General features: G+C 42.4%; 1 protein-coding gene across 2 annotated transcripts in view; it reads left to right on the top strand.

The window, feature by feature from the left end:
* PIK3CG (phosphatidylinositol-4,5-bisphosphate 3-kinase catalytic subunit gamma) overlaps positions 1 to 18,292 on the top strand; it is a 62,426-nt gene that overhangs the window by 13,717 nt on the left and 30,417 nt on the right. For both annotated transcript variants that reach the window (XM_075927028.2, XM_075927021.2), the window contains exons 2-4: positions 1,949 to 3,964; positions 13,736 to 13,801; positions 13,911 to 14,136. In XM_075927028.2, the coding sequence (XP_075783143.1) occupies positions 1,961 to 3,964; positions 13,736 to 13,801; positions 13,911 to 14,136 (2,296 nt within the window). In that variant the 5' untranslated portion in view covers positions 1,949 to 1,960. The remainder of the gene's footprint in view (positions 1 to 1,948; positions 3,965 to 13,735; positions 13,802 to 13,910; positions 14,137 to 18,292) is intronic.

Raw genomic sequence — 18,292 nt, forward strand, 5'->3', positions numbered from 1 at the left:
GACTAATTGAGAGCAATAATCTTTTTGCTTTCTTAAAATCAGTAAGATTGGCTTAAAATTTCTTCCAAATTTCATATCAGTTTTGATTGGTTTAGATATTTTCACCTGCTATACAGTATACTATAGCGTCAATGGCTTGTGAGCATTTTATTTTGTAACCAACTGTAAGATATTGATATAGATATAGACATGCTCATTTTAAAATCAGTGATGTTACCAGTTTTGCGATGCTTGGGATTAAAGGAACATTTTCAAAGTTATTGGGCTAAAATTTCTATGTACTTTATATATGGGATTTTTAAAATAAAAATATACTAATACTTCATCTCACGGGGGGGGGAATAATAAACAGTTTCACTTTCTGTGTGGTTCACAGAGAAACAATATGTGTTTTCTCTGCTAAAATTAACATTTTTTCTCTGGATCTTATTGTGACATCATTCTATGATACTGGCTCATCAACAGCAAATGTCTTTTAAATGTTAAAATCCATTTGAGTTAACTACAGTATCATCCAAAATACAGGAGGGGGAAAAGTTCAATGTTTGCCAAATTCAAAAGAGAAAATCAGTTTCAGCAAAAAACGTGACACTTCTAGCATTCAGTTTCTACTAAAATCTGGGAGTTTAGGCCCCTAAGGCCCTTGCAAGATCAGGTTCATAATTCATAAAGTGTGTTTGGGTGGATAGTATTCAATAAATGCATAATTTGAATTAGTTATTGCTGTACCTAGAGTTTGGTTTAAAAACGAATACATTGATTCAAATAAGATAATTTTATAACTTTATATTTAGAAACTTTGGGAATATCTATAGAATGTTTGAGAGTCTGTCTGTCTGTTCAACCCTCTCCCCCCACCACCACCACCAAATTCAGTATACAGCTTCCTTTTATCATAACTTAAAGCAAACTAAGGGTTCGGTTGTGCCAGGAAAATGGGATATGCCTGGAATGTCCTTGCTTCTTCAGGAAACCACAAAGAAAAGAGACAGACTCACCAGGCAGATGAAAGGGGCTGGCTGGGGTCGGACCCCTCCCCATCCGGGACTTCCCAGCCCTGAGCCTCCCACCCCTAGGTGCCCTTACATCCTCTTGTCTCCCCTATCCTGATTTATATGGGAGCATTGCTGGCTATTCCCTTTCATCAAGGATTGAGGGGAAAGTGCACCGTTTGCTACATTATTCATTCTGGCTGGGTAGCACAGGGGGCAGAAAAACCTGGATGTGCCCCAGCCTGGGGACATGCACCCCTCCTTCAACTGGGTCCGTTGGAGCTGTGGTGGCCATGAAGAGGCTCTTCTCATTTAGCTCCATGCTGCTGTGGTGAGACAGGTCTGAGGTAGTCCTCCCTCCCTGGGGCAGACTGCATACTGAACCCCACATCACCAACCCCACCACAGAGCAATGATTTAAATGGAGCATGTACATTTTCATTTTATTTTCCAAAAAACAAAAATTAATTGTGTTAAGGCCCATCTATACAGCAGGTTTAAAGCCAAAATAAGCTACGCAACTTGAGCTCTGACAATTGCATAACTTAAGTCGAAATAGCTTAATTTGGCTTTTGGTGCTGAGTACACAACAGGAAGTCCAGGAAAGCGCACTCTTCCTCTGACTTCCCTTACTCCTTGTAAAATGAGAGTTACAGGAGACAGAGTAAGAAGGCCTCCAGCTCAACATTATTTCAACATTATGTTGAAATAACTGCTTGCAGTGTAGACGCGGACTATGTTGTTTTGGAGTAACAGCAGTGATTCTGAAATAACGCTGCTGTGTAGACATAACCTTAAGGACTAGAGCAATGCTGGGTCGAATTCAAGTATATTATATATGTAAGTTTTATTATTAAAACCTGTCATTAAACTTGGCAAAAGAGCTAATGAATCTTTAGAAGTACACTCACAAAAATTAAATGAGAAAGTGATCAAACATTTGTATGTTTTACTAGATCTCTTCTGGTATGGAGTTGGGGAATTATGAACAGCGGGTTGTAATGAGAGAGGAAAACAAACGAAGGAGAAGAAGAATGAAGCCTTTCAGTGCAGCAAGTAATTTGTCTTCAATGGAGCTGATAGCCATTGAATTCATTCTGCCTACAAGCAATAAACATACTAAAGTGCCGGAAACAATGATACTCGAAATAGCTGGCAACTGTACTGTTGAGCAAATGAAAGCACAGATTTGGATGCGTGCAATAGAGACAAGCCAAACCACAGATTTTTACCATAAATTCACTCCAGATCAATGTATTCTTCAATATCAAAAGAAAGGACAGTGGTATGAAATTTATGACAAACATCAGGTAATACAGACTTTGGACTGCATACTGTACTGGAAAGTGTTACAGAAAAAAGTAGGCAAAATCTATGTTATCCAGAAGCAAAACCCAACAGAGGTAGTTCAGGAATTTCAGTCACAGCTTAATGATTTAATTGGCTATGATGTCACTGATGTTAGTAATGTGCATGATGATGAGCTAGAATTTACTCGTCGCAGATTAGTCACACCACGAATGATTGAAGTAGCCTGCAGAGATCCAAAATTGTATTCAATGCATCCATGGATTACGTCCAAACCACTCCCAGAATATGTATTTAAAAAGATTACTAATAACAATATTTTTATAATCATACATAGAGGAACAACTAGCCAGAAAATTAAAGTATCAATTGATGACACTCCAGATATGATCCTTCAGAGCTTTTTCACCAAAATGGCAAAGAAGAAATCTTTGATGGATATTCCTGAGGATCACAGTGAACTGGATTTTGTTCTCCGGGTTTGTGGCAGAGATGAGTATATCACAGGAGAGACGCCAGTCAAAGATTTTCACTGGATAAGGCAGTGCCTGAAGAATGGGGAAGAGATCCACCTAGTATTAGATGATCCTCCTGACCCAAAAGAGGATGAGGTTCAGAAAGAAGAATGGCCTTTGGTGGATGACTGCACAGGTGTCACAGGATATCATGAACAGCTGACAATAGATGGAAAAGATCACGAGAGGGTGTTCACTATCTCTTTGTGGGACTGTAACAGAAAATTCAGGGTCAAGATAGTTGGCATTGATATCCCGGTACTACCAAGAAATACTGAACTTACTGTGTTTGTTGAGGCTAATATTCAACATGGCCAACAGCTTCTTTCACAGAGAAGAACCACATCTAAGCCTTTTACTGAGGAGGTTCTATGGAATACTTGGGTTGAATTTGATATTAAAATTAAAGATTTGCCTAAAGGAGCACTACTCAATCTACAGATATATTGTGGCAAAGCACAGGCATTATCTACAAAGGCTACCATCCAGTCGCATGATTCCCCCAACTCTGAATCTAAATGCAAAACCCAGCTACTCTATTATGTAAATATTTTGTTGATTGATCATCGTTCTTTGCTACGGAGTGGGGAGTATGTGCTTCATATGTGGAAGATTTCAGGGAAGGGGGAAGAGCAGGGAAGCATCAATGCTGACAAACTTACATCAGCAACCAATCCTGATAAAGAAAACTCAATGGCTATCTCCATTGTTCTGGATAAATATTGCCACCCAATAGCTTTGCCCAAACATAGAATAACATCTGACCCCCAAGGGGATAGGACAAGAGCTGAAATGCCCAATCAGCTTCGCAAACAGCTTGAGGCAATCATAGACACTGACCCACTTAATCCACTTACACCTGAGGATAAAGAATTACTGTGGCATTTTAGATATGAAAGCATAAAGCACCCCAAGGCATATCCTAAGCTGCTTAGCTCAGTGAAGTGGGGACAGCAAGAAATAGTGGCCAAAACATACCAGTTGTTAGCTAAAAGAGAAGCTTGGGATCATAGCACTTTGGATGTTGGACTAACAATGCAACTTTTGGACTGTAACTTTTCGGATGAAAATGTAAGAGCAATGGCAGTTCAAAAGTTGGAGAGCTTAGAAGATGATGATGTTCTGCATTACCTTTTGCAACTAGTGCAGGTAAGATAAATTTGCATTCATGAACATTCATTTCCTTGAATATTTGCATGATCATAGTAGGGATGTAAGTGACTAGTCGACTACCGGATAAACAAATGCTTATCAGGTAGTTGAGTAGTGACTCGACTAGTCACTCCCCTTTCCCTTCACTTCCTTCCCCCCCCCCCCCCCAGCTGCCTCTATCAGAGAGAGGCAGCAAGGGGTTGGAGCAGGAGCTAGTGCTGGGGGGAAGCTGGCTTAAAAGCCAGTTCCTCCCAGGACCATCTTCACAGAGGAGGCAGAGGCGTAGCCGGGGACCAGTTGTGAGCCAGGAATCAGCTGATTCCCACCTTGCCCAGACACTGTGCCTCTGCTTTTTAAATGTATTAAGAGCCACCAGACTCTTAATACATTTAAAAAGCAGAGGCGGCGAGGGGAGGAAGAGGGACCGAACTTGAGCCGGGAATCAGCTGTCCTGGCTCATGCCCAGTTCTAGATGCTACCCCCTTTCCTTTTTAAATGTAGTAAGAGCTGCCATTTAAAAAGGAGAGGCGCAGCGTCTGGGACCAGGTGTGAGCCAAGATAGTTGATTTCCAGCTCACAGTTGGTCCCCCCGCTACATCTCTGCCTTTTAAACTATTAAGAGCCTAGCAGCTCTTAACACATTTAAAAGGCAGAGTCACCGTGAGGTTAGCGTCAGGGGCCAGGAGCTAACCCCGCTGTGGCTTTGCAGTTTCCCCCCTTATCAACTAATCAAGAAGTCGATGGAAATTCTGATTAAATGCAATTTAACAACCCTAGATCATAGAAATGTTCCAAAGTTATGAATAACCTACTGTTTGAAGTCTTCATTATGAATCAAACCAGTGCTAGTAAAAAGAATTAAATAACATTCTTAATACATATACCTTTGTTACCATTCATGCCTTTACTAACAGTCTTCTTCAGATTTCCCACAGTCACCTTACCACTAGGTGAGTTCTAATGATGAAAGCCAGTGTTCCCTCTAAGATTTCCATCCATGAACGGAGTGAGTTTTGTCTTGTACACCAATATTGATGTCATGTGTACTACTGTGGCTGAACGGAGTGAGTTTTGTCTTGTACACCAATATTGATGTCATGTGTGCTACTGTGGCACCCACCAGTTACTAACATATATATATATATATAATAGCTATGGAAGAAAGCCCCACTTACTCTGCAGATTAGCTCCTGCCTCATTTTCTGCCCTGTTACACAGCTAGGCCCCCCCATCTCCTCTCCCAACCCCCACTGCTCCTTCCTTCCTTCAGCTGCCTCAACCCCCTCCCTCCCCCCCCCGTGAACACTGAGCAGTCCCCACCAGGCTCTCATGCGAGTAGCAAGAGGAGAACAGCAGCAGCTCTGGCTCCCTTTGATTCCATTACAGCCACTTTCCGCCTGCAACCAGGTCCCAGGGAGCTAGGTCAGACTTTGGGCTGGACCCTAGGAACAAGCATCTCAGCAGCACTGGGCCCCTTGTCTCTTCTCAGGTGGTGGGTGCTAGAGCCCAGGGAGAATCCCTGCCCAGTCTAATGCAATGGGCTGTGGGAAAGCTGCCTCTCAGCCCCTCCTGGTGACTCTCACTCCAGCCTGAGTGGCTGCCTGGAGCCAAAGGGCCTGGGGATTTGGGGAAGGAAGGTTGTACTACACCATTGGCTGCAGCATGGGACAGCTCTTTGGTTTTCCACATGGTGGGGGAAGTGACAGCCAATAGTGGGGGTGCCTCCCGGGGAAGATGTGCGAGACCATGGGCCCTACGCTGGAATATTGACCCCACTGATATGGACAAGTGGGTTTGAACATCCTGCCTCACCCACAGCCTCCTCCAGACAGTGCAGAATGGCTGCATTCCCCCCAACCGTCTGCTGTTGGGTCTTTCTGGCCAGAGGCCAGGCCAATAAACCACCCTGAGCCAGGCAAAAACAACCAAACATCCCAGTGGCAGCAGCTGCTCGACAGCCCCAATCCCCAGCAGCCACCCACTAGCCCCATGGCCCCAATCTCTGGCGGCAGCAGCTGTTCACCAGCCCCATGGCCCCAATCCCCAGTAGCTGCAGCTGCTCTCCAGGCCCAAGGCCCTAATCTCGGGTGGCAGCAGCCTCCTCCCAGCCCAAGGCCCCAGTCCCTAGCACATGGCCTCAGCCCTGGTGGCAGCCGCCTCCCAACATGGCTTCAGCCCCAGCAGCAGCCAGAGCAGCTGCCTCACAACACGGCCCTAGCCACCGTGCACCCCCAGCAATGGGAGCAACCACGCCACTCACCTTCCATGTCCAGCAGGAAGATGAGTGCTGCTGCGCTGCGCTGCAAAGGCGGTGAGTGGCCTCAGAATTTTTTGTGCGCAGGCGCACACCTCAGAGGGAGCACCGATGAAAGCACCTCTTAGCCACTGGGTTTTGTATTGCTGCTCAAAGCAGGTCTAGATCAGTGTTTCTCAACCAGTGATACAAGTACCCTTAGGGGTACTTGAGAGAAGTCTGGGGGATATGTCAACTCAACTGAAACTAAGAGAAAACTGAATTTTTGTTTTAAGTGTTATAGCGTTTTATTATTTGTGTACTTTTTGCACCCAAAAATGTCATTGTCCGCCTGGCTACAATTAAGTTGTTTAAACAAATTCTTGCAATAGTAGAAAAAATGTTTGTGTCTGAAAACTGTAGGTAGTGGAGGTACTTAAATTTTTTTTTTTTTTTTTTTTTTTTTGAGACAGGGGTACTTTATATAAAAAAGGTTGAGAAACACTGGTGTAGATCACAGATAGTTAAAGCACAAGTGTAATTGCATCAGAGTCTGTTCCCTAAAGGGGCTTTTATTAACAGGAAGAATGCAGAGAGTTTGGGTGGAAGCAAGACAGCTATCTGGTCAGAGCAATTCTCAGGATTTAATGAAGATACATGTCTTCAACTTTAACCTGCATTCAGCTTCACACTTTGTGACTGAAACACCAGTACAAGTGCCCTTGCTATGGTTTCCAGTGTTGGAACAATTCAATTTTTAAAGAAAAATGCTAGTTTAGATAAGGTCTGACTCAAAAGTTTTGAGTTGTGTTTAGAGTCTGCTTGCAGAGTTGTGTGAAGAATCTTTCATACTTCTTTGCATTCATTTTATCTGTCAATACTATCAGTCATTTACTGTCACAAATACTAAATTTCTCCCTAAAATGTAAAAGAGTATAAAACAGTAAAATAAAAATACATAAATAAAAGACATGACAAGGAACCATGGTACTGACTTCATAGGTAGGATTTCTTCATTCATAGAAGAGTCAAAATCAAGGTTTTAATGGAATGTGAATTATAATCCAGTTTGCTTGAAATATCTCACATGTGGTCTGCTGGTAGCCGGCACTTTGGTTGTTGCTGAAAGCTTGAGCTCATTTATATGACACAGCATTTTAGAGGATCGGAATTTGAAAAGGGAGGTTTCGCAATAGTTTGTTTTGGGGTGGGAACACTGTATCATCACTTCCAGACTGGAGGGCAGATTTTAGGAAGGAATAAACAACTGAGGCATTTTTAGTTTCTTTTCAAAACAAAAGTAAAAATGCTAGGATGAAACTTTATATAGTGTAAATGTATATCCAGCAATTCTGGTCCTAGTCTATTCTGTACCTTTCCATACCAGGTAGCTCTCTCTCTTTCTTTCTTTGTAAAGGTTATACATTCCACAGCAGCAGAGACAACTAGACACCAAGGAATCTTTGAACAAGTTCTTCAGTAACAAGGGGTCAGTGGGCCTTGTAAGATGCACAGGTTCAGACTGGTAGTTGCTGATGCCTAAGACAGTGAAGTTGGAGCTTTCAAATTTGCAGGAGTGGTGCTTCTGACAAAGCCTGTGTGTACTTGCCAGCATCATCTTTACTTGTCTGGAGGTTGGGCTCCCCAGACTGGATGTATGTAATTCAAGATTTGAAAATGTTAAGGCCAAAAGTTAACACTCTGTGCAGTCTGACCTCCAATGTAACTGCTACTTTGTCTACTCTCCCTTAAGATAGTTGATCTTAGAGACAAATCAATTATTTGTTTATTTTAACATGTTTTTGCACCCAAGTTAGGGGCTCAGTTAATATGCAGGCTGGAAGACACACAAGTGCGTGCAATACAAATGCTATGATTTTTTGTCTTTGTTTTTCTAAAAGAATTTTAGGAAGAAATAAACAACTGTAGCATTTTTAGTTCCTTTTCAAAACAAAATAAAAAAGCTGGTATAAAACTTTTAATAAATTATAGAATACACAATAGTTTAATGTAAAACAATATTAGAAAGATGGGCGCTTTTTTTAAGAACGATGACGGTTTGAGAATGAAGAAATCAGGATATTGTAGTTCAAAAAACCTCAAATTTTAAAGTCTATGGAAATACTTGATTCCAACCTTAACTCTGTTCCTGTTCCCCTGACAAACTTCTCTCATCTAACTTTTCAAGTACAGTCCCTCATTATAGTAGAGCAAAGTTTATATGCTAGCTTAGGACCTGGAAGGTTTTGCTGGAAAGTGAAGACTGGAGCTTCTTCTAGTTCACATGTGGGCAGTAAGCCGGACATGGTTCCCTGGGGTTAACCCTTGGCAGGCTGCTGGCACTGTATTTACCCGCACCTCTAAAGATACAGCCCCTCAAAGCTCCCATTCACCATGGATCACCATTCCTGGCTACTGGGAGTTTCAGGAAGTGGGGTGGACTGGGAACAGCAATTTGCAGTGAATGGGAACTTCAAGTGGCCGTACCTGTGGAGATGCAGGTAAATAACGCACTGGCAGCTTGCCAGAGACTATAACCATGGTGAACCGCATCCAGCCTGTGGATACCCTGACAGAACAGTTAAGAGGCCACCTCATCTTATATACAGTGTTACCTTTCGCATATGATTCATAAAAGCCTTTTGAACTGCTCCCCACCATGATCAAGAAATTCCAATTCTACCTTATTCACACTCACTTTAGCAGTCAGAAACCAAATTATGTTTTTTTCAAATTCACCTGAACAAAAGTTCCATGCTCTAAAGTCTATACAGCCTTGTAAGAAAGGTCTCAAATTCTCCTTGCGCTTGATATAAAATGACAGGAGGGGTGAAGATTATATTATTACACAACAAAATGCTATCCTTTTGTACATCAAATACCAGTGAGGAAGACTGATTTTCTTTTATATGGAAATTAGTGGGGTTCTTCCACCAGTAACAGGATCAATGGGGAAAAGGTATGTGTTGGAACTTAAATGTTTCCAGACTTTCTGAGATTTAGGTTCTTTGAATTACCAAATTCTAGTTTCTTGGCATGCAAACATTTTCTTTTAGACACAACAGAAAACATTTTATCTGAAGGATTTTGTCTAACATTGTAACTTAATTTAAAGTATGGTTGCATGTTAAGTTCTGTTCATTTTTTTTTGTTTAATATTGTAGCAATATGTAATTATTCAGCTATGGTTTACTGTCAACAATGCTATTTTAAATGCTATTCAGAGATACCTTGCAACCAAAATGAACCCTTTCCTTTTCAAATAAAAAAAATCAGTTTGGCTGGTGTTTGGTACAGATCACATAGTTTAATAATTTGTCTTGATAGTTTACAATATTTTGAAAAAAGAAAATTATCCGTATATTTGAGAAATAGTTTTTGCCTGTGGTTAGTAACTTTTTCATTGAATATGGTGCTCTCAAACTTTAAAAATATAATAATCACACAATTCTGTGGAATCCTGCCATTTTAATCAGCTGTCGGAAAAAGTGAGTCTCTGGGTCTGTTTTTCAAATCTCTAGAAGCTTCACTTATCACTGGAACAAGACTAGGTGAGCTAACAAAAATGATTTTAAATTTCGAAGTGGGAGCATGCCAGGTATTATCCAGCATAGCAGCTGCATGTCTGCTGCTCCCGTGCAACCTTGTGATTAGACCCATTATCTTGGCAAACTTTCCTGATGATGGTGCTGTGCAACTTCTAATCAGAGAGCAGACTGCTATAGTCTTGAGCTGTTATAGTCGAACTCTGAGCTACTCAACTTTGGAAGCCCCAGGGGCCACAATGATACTCACAGTACATGCCAAGGGTCACAACCTAAGTGTGGTTGCATATACATGCAAATATATATGCAAATAGCTTATTTCACACTGACAGGCAGGAATACAAAACACTTCCCACAATGCCCCGGCGCTCCTGGCACCTCCTCCGTAGGGGCCAGAAATGCCAACACCCTGTAGCCATCTGTTTCAGCCAGCCTGTCTGCTTGCATCATTCAGTGCTCACCCCCTGCCCTCCCCTTCCGGGGAGGCGCCTCACTGTTGTGGAGCATGTTCCCAGTGGAGATCATGTTCAAAGGATCTCACCTACAGGTCATGTGTTGAGCCCCGCGTAAACCCAAACTGCACCACAGACTACAAACATACAGGCCAACAGGACTCATGTTGAGTAGCCCTGGTCTAAATATTGAGACAGACATGCTTTATTGCTTCTGTAGATCAAGTAAATCCCTCTGTTCTCCCCACATGCTCCCTGCGTGTCACTTTCCCATACCCCTCTATTTCACTTTCCCATATCCCTGCAGTCCCCATCCTACCTCACTCATTCCCCCATATCAGGTTCCTCCATTCTTTTCCATTCAAGGTCTTTGTATGTCCTCCCTTTAATCTCCATATCAGGATCTCTGTGTGCTCGCTGGTTCTCCCCACAGGGGCTTTTTGTGCCATCCCCATCACCAGTAGTTTTACTTTCCTTTCTGTCTAGGAGATGGGTCATTATAAAGACTATAAAGTTAAGTGCAAGACTTTTCTTTGCATTGCTCAAAGGTGTGCTAGCCACTTTACAGGCAATAACTCAGTGACCCCTTTCAACTCAGCCTTCAGGGGAATAATTAAATTCAAGACCCAGTTCTCTTTTTGTCAGTAGAAACTGAAAGTTGGCATCACTATTCCCTCTAATCTGTTCCATCCATGTGCTGAATAATTGTTTTATGTGCACCGAGGCATATGCGAATATGCACCATCCATAGAAATAAAAAGTCTGCCTAGGGTGGGTACTAGGCTCATCAGGAGGCCAGCATTTGACTCTCTCTTGAGTGAGCACACAACTTACAGGGAACACTGCATAGTTTCTGGCTCACCAACTGCTGTTGAAATACACTCAGGTTCTGGGGGAAGGGAAAAGGGATGCCCATGTTCAGAAATGCTTTAAAAACTTGATTTGAGAAAAATTTAGTTAATAAATATGTATTAAAAATAGTTCAAAATAGATGTACAGAGTCTTTCCTTACAGTTTTTCATATCTTTCTATTAGGAACTGCTTTTCCCAGTGAAAAGGATATATTGCATAACTCCACCTTCTTCCCGAGTGAAATGTAGCGCCGGTTGAACCTCTCTCATCTGGGACTCTGTGGTCTGGCAATATCCATGATCCGGCAGGACTACAGATGTTGCTAGACCAGAGAGCTCTGTTCACAGAGGTTGAGAGCAGCAAGGAGCAGAGCTAGTATGGTCAGTGGCAGCCCACAGGATCAATGACCTGGGGGTAGAGAGCTCTGGGAGACACTTCCATCCTGTGGGGCTCCAGGGGCAGGGAGCCCCAAGAGTGGCTGCTGCCTTGTGCGGGGCCAAGAGGCGGGGGGCAGGGATCCCTGGGAGCAGCTGCCATCCCACGCGGGGCTGAGGAACCCTTGGAGCAGCTGCTGCCTTGCGCAGGGCTGCGGAACCCTGGGAGCAGCTGCCGCCCCATGCGGGGTCGGGAAACCCCCGCAGCAGAGCCCCATGAGAGGGCTAGGGGCAGCAAAACCAGGCAAGTGGGCTGCAGGAGGTCAGGCCTCCGGGTTCTCCTGGGGTAGCAGCCAGGAGGGGAGCCCCAGGAGAGCACAGTTGCCTGACTTCCCCTGGTCTGGCAAATTCCGTTGTTCGGGACCACTCAGATCTCGAGGGTGCCAGACCAGGGAGGTTCAACCTGTATTAATGAGTCTCACACTCTTAAAGGCAATAAGCCATTACTGGGCGTGTTAGAGGAGATTATTGCATATTGGTGTATTGTCTGGGTTGTAGAAAGCATGAGGTATATATTTGAGGCATATACTAGTAACCTATTATTGCTCATCTTGTTGTGGTTATTGCTGTTGGTATCAGTGAATCAGATTGCTTATTGCCTGAACCTTAGATATTAATGATTAGTTTGTTTGAAATTTGAGTTTTGGCAATTAGTAATTAGTTTTTTTAAAATACATTAAAATACAGTATGATGATGAATAAACTGCTCTATGATTGGCTGAAACAGATTGCTCCATTGTCTGAGCGAATCAAAACACAGCATTTGGGGGTCTACACAGCTATTGGGAGGTGTGATTACAGCACATGTGGGCATAGCTGAGCTAACTTTGATCTAGCTAGCTTGCTTGCTAAAAAGAACAGTAAAGCCACAGCAGTATGAGCGGTGACTCGGGCTACTCACAAGAATACAAGCCCACCCAGAACTCTGGGTATGCACTCAAGCAGTTGGTCCATGTTGCTGCAAGTTTGCTATTTTTAGTGAGCAATCTAGAACAGCTAGTTCAAGTATGCCCCATATGCTGCAATCACATCTCCTGATTGCAACAAAGGGATGTTTTGTGTTATCTGTTTTGGGGACTCCTCATCTTAATGTCTTAGTGCTGTCACTGTACTTCTCCACTAGTCATGAGTGTTAACTTAGCCTGGATGTCTACTTCTCCAGGTGTGTCATGTGGTTCGATTTATTTTAGATCCAAGGGAAACCAGGACACTCCAGGGAAATTTAACCACTTTCTTATTTATTGCAAGCTTTAAGCAGTTAGTACAGTTGTTTACGTTTTACAAGCCTTAAAAACAACTACTATACAATTAAACCTTAAATATTATAAATTCTGAAGCAATAAATACAGCGCAAAGCAATGCAAAAGCAATTAATAGAAGAGCTAGTATAATACAATAATAAAGCCTTGTTCACTTACACTTCACGCATATGCTACCTATAGTACCAAGCAAAAGGTCATGGTTCCTTTGATTCCCATGCGTCGGAACGCCATGCACTGGGTCGCAGGTGTGAAGAGCCTATTTACTTCTACATCGAGCAGGACCTGTGGGTCAGTCGTACCCATTCCCTCTCATTGATTGTTTTTATTAAGCCCATTTTATAGTAAAGCGAGACTTGGTTGTTCTAATAAGATTTACCAATTGATTACTTACTGTATAAGATGCCCAATGCCCCTATTTGGGGTATATCCTTCTACCTAGGATGTTTCCTAAAACGATATGCATAGTTGATAGTTGTATGACTGCATCTGCCATTTTTGCTTGTCAGAAACAGAAGTACCAGTACAAGGTTGCTTGTCATGTGTTCTTGAGGTGGTCTATCTGTACCATGCTTAATCTGCATTGTTATGCAAAACATTCCTGCCTCTCAAACCGTGCCTGCGTGCGTATGTGCACCAGTCTTGAGACAGGCCTGGGTTTTGATTTTTAGAGATCTACACTGTGATCAAGGAAGACATTACCATTTATTGTCAAGGCAGGGCTGTCCAGGCTCCCCCACAAGGTGTCTTTTGTTTGTTAATCATCTGTCACAATAATAATGTCTCTAAAAAGTAGCGAGCACAGCATCCTAGAATGCAGGGATCACAGCACTTTTTACGTTGAAGACCTGTTCTTTGCCATATCATTTTTCCTCTGCCAGAGCTCTATTCTGTTGATGTCATCTGTAAATTGTACTTATAAGAAGGTGAAACAAGGATTATAAATATTGAAAATAAAATGTATATATTTTTTGTTTTTATATGCATTTTTAGGCTGTGAAGTTTGAACCCTATCATGACAGCGCACTGGCCAGATTTCTACTAAAACGTGGTTTGAGAGTAAGTACTTCAGCATTAAAGTAACATTGAAGTTACAGGCATTGTTAGAATGCACTGTTTCTCAAGAGAATGGCATGTATATTAATTCTAGCCTTTTCTCTGCCTTTAGAACAAAAGAATCGGTCACTTTTTATTTTGGTTTTTAAGAAGTGAGATTGCTCAGTCCATGCACTACCAGCAGCGGTTTGCTGTGATCCTAGAAGCCTATCTTAGGGGCTGTGGAAAAGCCATGCTACATGATTTCATGAAACAGGTTCAGATAATTAAGTTGCTGCATAAAGTCACAATGGATATAAAATCAGTTTCTGCTGAAAAGTACGATGTCACCGCTCAAGGTATTTATTCATAGGTATTGCTTCCTTTGTTATGTAATGTATGTGTCTTTTTGCTCCGTGTGTAGTAAAACTAAAGCTGCAAACAGTACTGTTTTTCTGTAATATCCATGAGAGTAAATTACTTTGCTACTGAGCATCACAATTAATTGTTCTAAATAGCTACATAAGTTGTGGATGTCAATAAGCAAATAAAATATTCAGCTTGCAGCAGCATTTCAAAGGATCAGCGCCGTGCGGAGCCCGGGATTAGCGGTGCAGCACCATCGCTGCGTTTCAAAGGGGCAGCGCAGCACAGAGCCCAGGATCAGCTGTGTGGGCTGCTCCTTTGAAACACTGCCACAGCGTTTCAAAGGGGCAGTGCTGCCTAATTGACTACCATATCAAAAATGCATCAATTACCCGACACTTAACGATAGAAATGTAGCCGTGTTAGTCTGGGGTAGTTGAAGCAAAATGCAGGACAATGTAGCACTTTAAAGACTAACAAGATGGTTTATTAGATGATGAGCTTTCGTGGGCCAGACCCACTTCCTCAGATCAAATAGTGGAAGAAAGTAGTCACAACCATATATACCAAAGGATACAATTAATTTAAAGTGCTACATTGTCCTGCATTTTGCTCCGACACTTAACATCCTTAAATAGGACCTGAAAAGAGTACATGGGTGATTGAGTGTGACCGCTCTGCATCTTTCAGATGTACTCACATGACTGACTGTTCCACTAATGATTTATCTAACTTGTTTTTGAAAATGTGATATGTTGCTGTAACCACTACATTTGAAAGCATGTCAGTGCCTAGTTGTGCTTTTTTGTTTAAGAAATATTTCCTGTTACTCACAATTTTTTCTTCCTTTAACTTCAGCCTGTTGCTCCTTTTCCCCACCATCTTCATTGACCTCCTTTATTTATGTTGTCAGTTTGATTGTGTTGGATCATGTCTTCTCTTTTTCTGGTCTTATCAGTCTTTTAATCATATCCCATAATTTTTGTATCTCTTCTCCCTCCCCCCTTTTCTCAGTACTTTTGTTTAGTCTTTTTTATTTTCCCTCATTTAGGTTCATAGTATTCCAGGTGCAATATCATCATGGTTACATATGCAAATATTTCCCTCTTTTTTTAATGTCAGAACCCTATTATTTACATCCACATTTTTTTCCTACAAGGGAAACGTACTTGAATCTTATACTTGCTTTGCTATATGCTAAGGCTATGTCTAGACTGCTGCTTTTTTCAGCAAAAGGTACGCGAGTTGCTTTCCGCAATTTACATGCCTTTTTCCGATAGTTTTGTCAGAAGATGCTTTTCTGAATTTGGCCCTTCCACACTGCGCCAAATTTTGGAAAAACCTCCTCTTTCAGAAGAGCCCTTCATTCTTGTGGGAGAAGGAAGACAGGGCTTCCGAAAGAGTGCGTTTGCCCTTCGCAAAAAATGTCAGAAGAGCAGACACTGGACACGGTGAAGTTTTTCGGGGATATCCCAGAAAAACTCCATAGTCTAGACATAGCCTAACTCTTCAAAATAAATATCTATGTAATTGTTTCCTCTCTTTGGCTATTTCTACATTATTTCAAAATAACTAGCTTTATTTTGAAATAACTTAGTCCGCGTCTACACAGCTGTCAGTTATTTAGACATAATGTCAAAATACTGTCAAGCTGGAGGACTTCTTACTCCATCCTGTAACCCTCATTTTATGAGGAGTAAGGGAATTTGGAGGAAGTGTGCTCTATTTCGAAATAAGTGCTGTGTAGACAGCACCAAAACTCAAAATAAGTTATCTCGAAATAAGCTATGCAATTGATATAGTTCAATTTGTGTAACTTATTTTGAGTTAAATGCTGCTATGTAGACACAACCTTTAAGTTCCAGTTCTGAGTTCTTGAACTAGATCCGCCAGGAAGTCCTATTATTTATAAATACTTCTGTTCCTTTTTAAAAAAAATCAACTAGCTCAAAATCTCTATTTTGATCACTATAAATAGTTGGTATTCAGTTTCTTAATATGTGATTTTATATCCGGTACCTTATGGAAATTCAGCGTATGTCTACACGACAGCGTTATTTCAAAATAGCTTATTTCGAAATAATGCGTCTACACACAAAATGTGTTTTGAAATATCTTTTTGCTGTTTCGAAATAGCGTGTCCACACTGAGTGGACGCTGAATCGTATTTAAGGTCAGCCGGAACTAGGTCTGGCAGGGCACCGGGTCAGGACTTACTGTGTGGGGCTGCTGCCTGAGGGTATCGGAGGCCTGTGCTTAAAGGAACCCCCCCAGACAGCCAGTTCTCAGGTTTCCCTGCTTGCTTGTCTACCTCGATGAGGGACAGCAAAGCATTTTGTCTCTGTGTGCTTTGGATGCCCTCACTCAGGACACCACAGCACTCTGTAACATGGAGCCAGAGCTGCCCATGGGCACACTGGTGCTTCTCTTGGACACATTGCTGTGAGCCTGGCTGCACTTTCTGCAGGCTGCCATCCGGGAGGTCCATCAGGGGGCTGTCATTATCCAGGAGGCCCTGTGAGAGAGCTTCCACCCTGAGGAGCACTAAGAGCCTCCCTGGTCTGCCCCACTGGGGGCTTGTGCCTCATTCCTCCCTCACCCCCCTTCCTGATGTCAAATAAAATACACGTATTTTCATGAACACAAGCTCTCTTTATTTAACAAAACTGGGGAGGGGAACTGAAACTCTGTTGAGACTGGGGAAAGAAGGCGGGAGAGGAGAGAGGATAGGGTGAGAGAGGGGAGGGGGAAACCTGGGAGGCGGGAGCTGGAAGGGGGAGGCAAGGGGAAGAAGGGGGAGGGGAAGCTCAGGGCTCAAGATTGGGGGTCTCGCCGAACCAACTTGATTTTCGTGCAAACCTGCTCCTGGGTTCGCATGTGGCCTTTGGTGGCCAGGCTGGCAGCTATTCTGCCATAGATGGCCATATTCCTCCATCTAGTGCGGAGATCATGAACGTTGGGGCCATCCCCCCCCAAACCTGAATAAGGTCCATGATCTCCACGCTGGACCAGGAAGGGGCCCGCCTTCTCCGGCCTCTGGCTGGCTCCTGGAGCTGGCAGACTGCTCCTGGGGAGCAGTGGAGGGCTGGCTGCCAGTGGCTTGCTGGATCATGTTTTGGGGCTACTGGGTCAGGCGCAGTGACTGCTGGCAGGCTTGGAGCTGGCACAAACACACTGGCCAGAGTCTACCCCTTTAAGGGCTCCGGGAAGTGGGGGAGAGAGTGGAGTGTTTTTGGTTGAGGCTGGAGTGGCCACCAGGGCACCCTGGGAAGGCTGGAGGTCCCCTATTTCAAAATAGCTATTTCGAATTTGGCGTTCTTCCTGGTAAGATTAGGTTTATCAAATTTGAAATAAGTCCTCCACTATTTTGATTTAATTTTGAAATAACGGAATGGCTGTGTAGACGCTAGGATAGTTATTTCGAAATAACAGCTGTTATCTTCCTGCTCAGATGCTCAAATTAGGTAGTAAATCAGTAATGACATTTTCAAAAGCTATTACATTTATTTGAGAAGGCCTATTTTAATAAATCCTAGTTTTCCCTGAAGGAAAGATGTCTAATTATAATGTTCACATATTGACTCTTTTATCTTGCACTCAGATATTTTTCCCAGAATAGGTATCACATTAGTCATCTGGTATTTTCTAGGCTCTTCTTTCCTAAAAGTATCAAAGATAGGTGTCATTAGCTTTATTCAAATCTTGGGTAGCTCTTAATTCACTGAACATTATAGCAAAGATTTTGAGACTTATTTTCTGTACTAGTATTTCTAAAATTCTGTGTAGATAAATGCTATGTCTAGCTGCTTCATTTTGCAGTGCTCCTTTGTCTCCATTGTAATTTTCTTCTTTTGTAGTATAATTATTTAAATAGTTCCATTAATATGAGAGGGGGGGCACTTGAATAGCTAGAACTTGTGCATATAGAAATCCCTGTCTTATTTTCTTTTTCTTTTAAATCGGTGTCCTGTTTGTTTAATATGTAAGACGAGTAATTTCCAGCATAGTGCAGAGAGGGCTCATGACGGGCTAGCTAAAATGGAACAATGTGTATTGCATACAGTATTACCTATTCTGGTTTAAACTGAAGGAGCAGAAATCTGGAGAAACTAAGAATGAATCTGATGATTTGCATATATGCATATTCAT

The sequence above is a fragment of the Pelodiscus sinensis genome, chromosome 1 (genome assembly GCF_052426305.1).
Source record: "Pelodiscus sinensis isolate ZL-2025 chromosome 1, ASM5242630v1, whole genome shotgun sequence".
Lineage (NCBI taxonomy): Eukaryota > Metazoa > Chordata > Testudines > Trionychidae > Pelodiscus > Pelodiscus sinensis.